Genomic DNA, 9,753 nt, shown 5'->3' on the forward strand with positions numbered 1-9,753 from the left:
GGCTGTGTGCTGAGCCCCCTCCTGTATTGTCTCTAAACCTAAGACTGCAGTTCGACCCACAACAACAACATCATGATCAAGTTTGCTGAAGACACCACATTAGTCAGACTTATCTCAAAGGGAGACGAGGCAGCCTACAGAGAGGAAGTCCTGAAGTTGACATCATAGTGTTCAGAGAAAAAAAAAACTAGCACTGACCACTATGGAAACCAAAGAGATCATTGTCGACTTCAGGTGGCACAGCACTGACTTAGGCCCCCGATACATCAACAGTGATGGTTGGAGAGGGTCCAACTGTTCGTCCATTGACAGCCTGCTGACATACTGCATCAAAGTAAGGTACGGCAGCTGACCAGATGGGAACAGAGTGAAGCTTCACAGTGTAATCACGGCAGCACAGAAGATTATTGGCTGCCCTCTCCCCTCCTTGTCAGACATTTATTTCACCCGCTGCCTCAACAGAGCAACAAACATCATCAAGGGCAGCTCCCACCCAGGTTTTGACCTGTTCGACCTGCTTCCCTCAGGGAAGCGCTACAGGTGCATCAGCACAAACACTGACAGACTTAGAAACAGTTCCTGGGCCCCGGTCTGGATGGGCCTGGGCCCCCTTTCCCTGGCGGGTCGTGGAGTATGGGAGTGCCTACTGGGGTCAGCGGGGGAGCTGGCCCCAGGGAGGGGTCATCTGCCCCTTACTTCCTTCCCTCCCCATCTCCAGTTGCCTCCCTCTTTCCGCTCCACCACAACCACCCACACATGCAGGGCCTTGGAGTAGGGGTATGTCACCAGGGTGCAGAGGAGGCTACCCCCCCCCCCCCCTCTGTCCCCTTCTGGCTGCCTCTGCCTCAATTTTATCCCACAACTTAGACATTCACATTACTCACACTCTCATTACACATACATATAGGATCTTGGGGGTGGGCACGATACACGGAGTCCAAATTACCATCAGGGTGTATACCTCACCCCTGGCGTCGTTGCCCACCTCTCAATTTTGAATACACGTAGACATTGAGGGCTAGCAGGAGGGACCATGCGCTTACCTGCTGCTCTCTGGCAGGTAGCTCCATGCCCTCCTGGGTTTTAATTGCACCTTAGAACACACATGCATCAACACTACAATGAGCGGGTGGAGGGAGGTTTGGAGTCTTCTCTCACCCCCGTTCTCTGCGGCCTGCTGGAGCGGGGGGGGCTAGGAGGAGTTGGCCGTCCAACTGCGGTCTGGAGTGTGGGGCCTCCCTGCTGCTGCGGAGTCGGGGCGGTCTGCCTCTCCCCACCGCAGGGAAAAGGGTAACACCACCTGGGTCTGGGTGCAGTTCCCCCCTCCAGGGGCAAGGGTACCTAGACCCGGTTCGTAGAGTACGCTTGGGGAGTGTGATCGTGTGTACAGCGTCTCTTTATGTCTGTCTCCACGTTGGTTGAGTGTGGAGTAAGTGCATATGAGAGCATGAGGGTGGGAATGGATGTTTGTGTCTGTGTGTGCCTGTATGTCTGTGTCTATATGTCAGGTTGGGTATCAGACGCCACCTCTCTGGGGACATCTCAGGCCCTCCAAGGTTTGGAGGCCTATCTCCACCCACCACCACTTCCCCTGCCGGTGGCGGACTCCCTCAGGTGTCGGTGCGTTGGTGGTTCTTTGTGTCTGGGGGTGGGCGTCCGGGTACACACCGGCTCACTCCTTGGCGGCCGCTTATCGGGGCCTGGAGCCTGGGGCTCGCTCGGGCCACTTCGGAGGTGGGGTACCCCCGGCCTCTCGGCCTGGGGCTCGGTCACTCAGGCACAGCTGGCTGCCGGCGGAGCTCATGGGCGCGTCACTGCAACTCCCCCTGGCTTCTGCTCCGCGGCTGCTGAGTGAACCCTCATCTGGGACTCTCCTCAGCTCTTACTGGGACAGTGGCGCGGCTGCCCCTCTGTTGGTCTTCCTTGGTCTCTTGTGTTCTGGGGGCCTCTGGATGTCTGGAGTTTTGATCTCCTCCATACCTGCCTCATACCCTGGAGGACGGGGCTGTGGCTCCCCACACTCCCTAGCAGATCGTTACATGGAGAAACCTTTGGAATGCAAGCATGCTGATCCACACAGGTATGCACACAGGTGTACACACGGGTATTCACAGACGCGGACTACAGCTTTCTTGGCTGCTGCCTCAAAGCACATTGTGCGCTGTCTATCTTGCGTGCTGCACAATATCGTTTATTATTTAGAATCTACTGATATCTACTGCTAGCTAGTTTATTGTGATGGTGCCGTTTTTTTTTATTATGTTGCTCTTTGTTGTTTGCTTTCTCTTCTGTTTTTTTTCTCCATACAGGTGACCCAGGTGTTTTGTTTTTTTGTTTTTTTTTTGTTTTTTCTTTCTTCCCCCCCTTCTCACCGTCTCTTCTCCCCTTTGGTTTTCTTTCTCTCCCTCTCTTTCTTTCATTCTCTCTCCCTGTCCTATCCCCCAGTCATGTCTGTCCCGTTTGTAGCAACTGAAAATAAAATAAATTCATAATTATAATAAAGGTCAATCAAATGGACCAATATGGCAAGGCCATGATGATCCACTTGGTAAAATAAATCCGCTTGGCATCTTTCTTGGCCTTAAGAGAACAATTCTGATGGCTAAAGATCCAAACAACACAAAAAAAAAAAGAAAAAAAAAAAAGAAAGAAACAGTTCCTTTGCAAAAGCCATGAGTACCCTGAACTCACACACGAACCGACGACACAGTTTCACCCCCCAATTCAAGCCTCTCCTCTATACACAGAATATACAAAAACTACCACTACTGTGCAATATTTAATTTATGTCAAATACCCCACTGTAAAAATAGACTTATTTATTTTTTTTCAGTATTTGTATATTTGACATTTTTTGATATTGACCTGCTCATATGTATACAGTGCCACGGAACTGTGCACCTCACCCCCCTTTCTTCTTTTCCCACATGTCTGCACTGGGTATGAGATGCTCTGAATCTCTTTGTACATGTGTATAGTGACAATAAATGGCATTCTAGTCAATCAGTTTAGAGCAGGGGTGCTCACACTTTTTCCGCATGTGAGCTACTTATAAAATGACCAAGTCAAAATGATCTACCCACTACAAAATTCCAAAACATATACTTATTTATAAATATATTGAGGATTCTTTATATCTACAATGTATATACATGCATAACCGCAATATCCAATATTTCACAACACAATTAACTATGTAAATTTTTTGTCATTACCTGAGTTTACTCTGATGACTTGCACTGAATTGAATCAGCCAGGGATGCATAGTCCGGACAGTAGCTGCTGACGGCCAGGTTTAAGAGAAAAAACCGAGAGCTAAAAATTGGAGTTAACTCGCTGACTAGCTTGTCAGTTTTACTACACTTCGCGCCGCTGTTTGCGCATGCGCAGCGACCTAAGCGTCAGAAAAAAATCTGCTGTCATCTGACTGGCTTCCCTGTATCAATCAAGTGACGGGATGGATGATAGGCTGGCATCTATTTTTTTAATGCCATGCTGTTACGGCCCTAGCTGGGCCTCCTGATACTGCCCTTGTGTGGGCGTGGTGTTTTTCTCCGCCTCCTCCTCTTTTGCTCCACCCCCCCGTCTCTCTCTTGCTCTTCTCTCTCCCCAGGACACAGCTGCTGCTCATTGGACTCATTTACCACCTGGGCCCAGTCAGCAATCACCTCTCGGAGGTCATATAAGCTGGGGATGAGCTGTGAGCAGGGTGTGGGGTGTTCTCTGCGTTGTGTGTGGTTAGCCTGCTCAAAGTGTGGAGTTGTGGAAACAGCATAGCTGCTTTGCGTGAGTGGTGTGGGCTTGTGGGCCCTGAGAGTGTCTCCCCGTGGTGGGGAGTAGGGTAGGAAGTGTGGGAAGTGCCTCCTTTTTTATTGTGTTTGTTTGGTAGTCCTCCTGCCTTTCGTGGCTGCGAGCGTTTTCTTTGTTTCTTTGGCGTTATTGGTAAGACGGCGTTGCCGGCCCTTTAAGTTCATGTTAACCTGTACCATTTTGTAATAAAGTTTTATTGATGCAGAACAACTCTGTCTGTTTTCCTTTTCATTCTGATTCCGGACTCATTTGTTACTGGTCCCCTCACTCATATGCCTAGACCCCTTCCGGGGGAACGTAACAATGTGGGGGCTCGTCCGGGATATGAATGGAAGGAACAACAATTGAGTTTTAGTGAGTTGTTTGCCGGTGGCTTGTTTAGTTGTATGGTATCTGCTGCGCTCTCTCTCCAGTTAGCAAAGGGGAGTGTCTAGCTGAGCGTAAGCTCCTCCTTCAGGCACTCATTTTTTATTTTTCCTTTATTATTTTCGGAGTAATCCCGGGTGGGGATTAGTTCCCTGTCGGGGGTAGGCTTGTCGGTGCTTTGTGCACTTGACGCTTAGCCTTTAAAGTTGCCTCGAGCCTGGTACACTCCAGAAGCTAACTAGGCTAAGATTTTAGTAGGCAGGTCTGGGGAGAGGGTTGGCGGTATTTTTATTTATTGGTTAACCTGTGGCCACACTTTTCCCGCCTGTTTCTCATTTGTGTATTGGAGGTGGTGCTTCTTTGTTGTTATTGTTAGCCTCAGGTAGTTTTTGTTTTAGAGTCAATGGCTACCTTTGATATTGCAGTGTTTAAGGGTGAGCGTGGTGCAGCGTCTCAGCCCGTTCTGCAGGCGTCAGTTCAAGCTGTAGGTCCATTGGTGTCGACACCTGTTGATCAGGGGCTGCCTGAGAACAAACCCATGACAGTGCCTCGCTTCGAACCCCTCTCCATTGAATCAAGTGAAGGCTCGAAGCTGGATGCTAAGCTCCGTGTCCGTCTGGCTCGTCTCCAGCTGGAGAAGGAGCAGCGTGAGAGAGAGTTCCAGCTGAAAAGGGAGCTAGAGCTTAGGCGTTTGGACGCGGAACTGGCTAGGGCTAGGGAGGTCGAATTGAGGAAGGTGGAGGCAGAGACAGCTGTGAGGTTGCGACAGCTGGAACTCCGGCAGGTTTCCCTTCCTCCGACCGCCTCCATTCGTCAGGCGGACACCCCGTTTGACGTAGGGAAAAACAGTCGTCTGGTTCCGATGTTCCGTGACACTGAGGTCGACAGCTACTTCGAGTCGTTTGAACGAATAGCCACGGCCTTGCACTGGCCACGGGATTCATGGGCCATTTTGCTCCAATGTAAGCTGGCGGGTAAGGCTCAAGGAGTTTGTTCCTCGTTGTCAGCTGAGGACAGCTTGGACTATGACAAGCTGAAAAGGGCTATCCTGCTGGCCTATGAGCTGGTCCCAGAAGCCTATAGGCAGCGTTTCCGGGGGTTGAGAAGAGGTCAGGGTCAGTCCTATCTTGATTTCGCCAGGGAAAAAGGTGTTCTTTTCGATCGGTGGTGTGCGGCCTGCAAAGCCACTGACCTGGCTTCGATCCGGGAACTAATGCTCATAGAGGAATTTAATAACTGCATTGCTGAGCGCCTCGCGGTATATATTAATGAACAGAAGGTTTCCTCGCTACAGCAGGCTGCGACGCTGGCTGATGAGTTCGCGCTCGTCCATAAAACCAGTGTCAGTAGGTATGACCGGCGCGATGCCCCAGTGAAGGTTAGTGATGTGCCAGCTACACAGTACCGAAAGGGTGAGGTACTTGTGTCCCATTCCAGTGTGAAACGAAAGTGTTTTTTTTGTTTAAAGTCTGGCCATTTAATAGCAAATTGTGGAGCCTACAAACAGAAACAGTCAGTCTTGAGAGTTAGGAGTGTGCCAGCTAACAAAGCCGATACAGGCGTGGTTTCAAGAGCCAAAACAAAGCTCTGTTTCTTCTGCCACAAACCTGGCCACCTGGTTGCTCACTGTTTGAAAGCAAACTCAAAGCAAAATCGATCTGCTTTCAAAAGAGTGAACTGTGGTTCACAAACCGACAAAGTTGCCAGTCCTAGGCAACAGTTGGAGCATAATTGCTCAGTGGTGTCATTTGGTCACTGTCAGAGATCAACTAATTGTAATCTGCCACCTGATGACGGTCTCTCGGGTCCAGATGACCTACAGTGTGATAGATTGTGTGTGACACAACCATTTCAACCTGCACCTCTGGCTAACCAGCATGCCTTTTGCCATGACCTAGCGAAGAAGCGTCAGAGAAGTGTTGCTGTAAGGCCTTTTAGCTGCCTGATGGGTCCTCCATATGTGATGGCTCAAACACCTGGCTATCACTTGAGACACTATGTTGAGGGACTTGAGCCAACCCCGTGCAGTGTTTTCAACCCATCAAAAAGGTCTTGGCAGATTCGGCAGGGTATGCCTAACCGTTATTATGGTGGATGGTAGGTGATATGTTTAAAAGCTGGGTAGGACGTTCTATGACAAACCACTGGTTTGTATTTATGGGAGGGGGTGTTACGGCCCTAGCTGGGCCTCCTGATACTGCCCTTGTGTGGGCGTGGTGTTTTTCTCCGCCTCCTCCTCTTTTGCTCCACCCCCCCGTCTCTCTCTTGCTCTTCTCTCTCCCCAGGACACAGCTGCTGCTCATTGGACTCATTTACCACCTGGGCCCAGTCAGCAATCACCTCTCGGAGGTCATATAAGCTGGGGATGAGCAGGGTGTGGGGTGTTCTCTGCGTTGTGTGTGGTTAGCCTGCTCAAAGTGTGGAGTTGTGGAAACAGCATAGCTGCTTTGCGTGAGTGGTGTGGGCTTGTGGGCCCTGAGAGTGTCTCCCCGTGGTGGGGAGTAGGGTAGGAAGTGTGGGAAGTGCCTCCTTTTTTATTGTGTTTGTTTGGTAGTCCTCCTGCCTTTCGTGGCTGCGAGCGTTTTCTTTGTTTCTTTGGCGTTATTGGTAAGACGGCGTTGCCGGCCCTTTAAGTTAATGTTAACCTGTACCATTTTGTAATAAAGTTTTATTGATGCAGAACAACTCTGTCTGTTTTCCTTTTCATTCTGATTCCGGACTCATTTGTTACTGGTCCCCTCACTCATATGCCTAGACCCCTTCCGGGGGAACGTAACACATGCGATCTACCAATACTACCTTTGCGATCGACTGGTCGATCGCGATCGACGTATTGAGCACCCCTGGTTTAGAGGGTCAAGAACAGCAGGGAGAGAACACGCCTATTGGGGAGGCCTTTGCTGGTAGTTTGTGTGTGGTATGTGGTGCTTCTTGGCCTCACCTGCTGCTGGGAAATGAGCTACCAGAATTTTTTTTTTTTTTTTTTTTTTTTTACAATTGTACACATTTATTTCTTACTGTTTAACAGATTTCTCATTTCTTTTACTTAATACAGTAAAAACAAACACATTGTAATGTAGAAAAACTGATTTGCACTGTAAATATTCAGCTTTAACTTTCAATCCTTCAAACAATGGAAAAGCCATTTAATTGTACAAGTGTTAAGTAAAAACAGACTTTCATGTTTGATTAAGCAGAAATTCTAAAACTGGTCCAGTTGCTAAAACCTCTGACTGTTTCAATAAGTGTTAAGGATAAAGAGGATAAAACTGAGAAAACTACACATCCATGTGGTTGTGGATCAGATTTATAAGACAGCATAATATCAAAATAGATTGACACTCTGATAGTGCTGCCACATCTAAAACAGTTTGTCTTTTAATCCTTTTCACATGTGCAGTCTCCATGGTGCCTGTTATTTCCTTGAACAGTAATGAGAAGAAAGACAGTGAAATTTACAGCCTTTCTACATATCAGTGTTTTTTTGGTAATTAGGCAGGTGACCATCAAAAATACATTTAGTGCAAAGACATCTACAAAATGTAAATCATCTGGGAAATGCAGATAAATAATAAAACGTCATATCCGCTCACATCAATAGACATGTTTTCAGACAACTCCAAATAAAACACAAATTTCAGTAAAAATTAAACATTTTTTGGACTTATTTTAAAAAATGGATGTCAAACAATGGGTGTGACACTTAGCTGTGTGTGAAACTATTTTCTGATCGAATAAAACAAAAATGAGTTCTTTTTAAAATAACAACACTATACAATTTTTTTCGAATTTTGGTCAGTTTGAAACCGTAAATCAGAGGATTCATAATAGGAGGAATGACAAGAAACTCTAATGCTATAAAGTTTTGAAGGGTCCGAGGCAACTCTTTCGAACCCAGTCGCATACTTATAACATCAGTAAGTATTGCCACAACAAAAGTAAATAATGAGACGAGATGTGGGACACATGTTTGCATGAACTTTGCCCTGTTTTCTATAGACTTTACACATGTTTGAATGATATACATATAGGACCAAACTATAAAAACACCATGAAGCAAATAAATAATTATTGTAATATTTGCAAATATGCCATTAACTATAGTTTGTGCTGGAAAGCAAGCGAGTTGAACAATACTCCAGTTCACACAGAAGAGTCTGGAAAGATACGGGCTGCATAACTTCAGTCTGGATGTTAGAAAGGTATTCACAGCCACAATGCAGAAAGTTGTGAACCACAAAAAACATGCAAACCTTATGACTCTTTGCTTTGACATGATAGAGTGGTACTTCAGTGGCTGACATATGGCCACATATCTGTCATATGCCATGAGTGCAAGAATCGACAGTTCACCACAGACAAAAGAATAAATCACCTGAGTCTGAATAAGGCAACCGTAATATGAGATGAGATGAACATCAGAGAGGAGATCCCAGAGAAATTTGGGAAAGAAACCTGCTGTTCCATAAAGTGCATTGATGCAAAAGACACAGAGCAGAATATACATTGATTCATGGAGGTTGCTGTCCAAGATGATGATCACAATGAGAGAAACATTGACGAGGCAAATGATGCAGTAACACAACAAACTGAGGAAAAAAAGAACAAACCTGTGACTGATTGTTTCATTGAAACCTGAAAGAAAAAACATTGTTATTACAGAAACATTATTCATTGTGATTGAGAGACCTAAGTGAAGCCTAGTCTCTCACTGTATCTGTTCTCCTCTCTCCTCTATCAGGTACAGATAACAGCAACACGTGAGCTGGGATTTCAAACCAGCCAATCATTGATCTGGAATGAAAGCTCACAGCTTTGGAAAATCACAGGGGATTTAATATGTATCATGTACTAAACACATAATAAAACAAACCTGCAGGTTCTTGAAAAAGAAATATTCAAACGTTTTACACCTTTATTTAAAAAATGCTTTCTTCATAATACTGTTAGGAATTTTTTACATTTATGCCAATTAAACATAATTGTCCAGGGCTTGTTGTGGTTTTCTTCTGTTTTTCGTTTGTAGTCTTTTGTAGTCCAGTCAGATCATTGTTGCTTCAGTGATAATGATCAGGCTCTCTGACGTTTGCTGAAGTCACTAGAAAGACAGTAAGATGTTCTTGTGAATGTTGCTTTGTCTTTGCCTCTTAGTAACTTTGTGGAAAAAAAGACTTGTTTGCACCTGTTACCTTCTACTTACCTGTTACTCTGCCGCCTGCTCACTCTCTACCTTTCCTATTCCACAATGGAAAGATTCCATCCCAGGTACCTCTCCAATTTTCTGCAGAGTGATGTAACCTTATCGTTGCACCACGACCACCCCCTTTTCCTCCAGCCCAGAAAAGAGTAAATCAAAAGTTTTTTTGCATAAAACCATGGTCTCAGAGATCAGGTTGTAAATTCTGAGTTGCTGCAGGAACCACAACCTCTGCTGGGCCTTCTTCTGGATAGAGTCTATATGTGGGGACCACTTCAGATCACGTGGAAAGGTGGGTCCTAGGAATCTGAAGTGATCCACGGTAAGTACTCTATTTTTAAGTATAGTTAGGGCGAGTCTGAAGGTTCACTGTCACCTTC

General features: G+C 46.3%; 1 protein-coding gene across 1 annotated transcript; it reads right to left on the reverse strand.

Annotated features, from left to right (window-relative positions):
- Positions 1 to 7,879: 7,879 nt before the first annotated feature.
- LOC113007604 (olfactory receptor 5F1-like) lies at positions 7,880 to 8,854 on the reverse strand. The gene has a single exon (XM_026144319.1). The coding sequence runs from the start codon at positions 8,849 to 8,851 to the stop codon at positions 7,880 to 7,882; it is 972 nt and encodes a 323-aa protein (XP_026000104.1). The 5' UTR covers positions 8,852 to 8,854.
- Positions 8,855 to 9,753: the final 899 nt, after the last annotated feature.

The sequence above is a fragment of the Astatotilapia calliptera genome, chromosome 16 (assembly GCF_900246225.1).
Source record: "Astatotilapia calliptera chromosome 16, fAstCal1.2, whole genome shotgun sequence".
In the NCBI taxonomy this organism is placed as follows: Eukaryota; Metazoa; Chordata; class Actinopteri; order Cichliformes; family Cichlidae; genus Astatotilapia; species Astatotilapia calliptera.

Coding starts and splice junctions, on each gene's coding strand:
- LOC113007604 (XM_026144319.1), bottom strand. CDS start 8,851: ATGAATAATGTTTCTGTAATAACAATGTTTTTTCTTTCAGGTTTCAAT.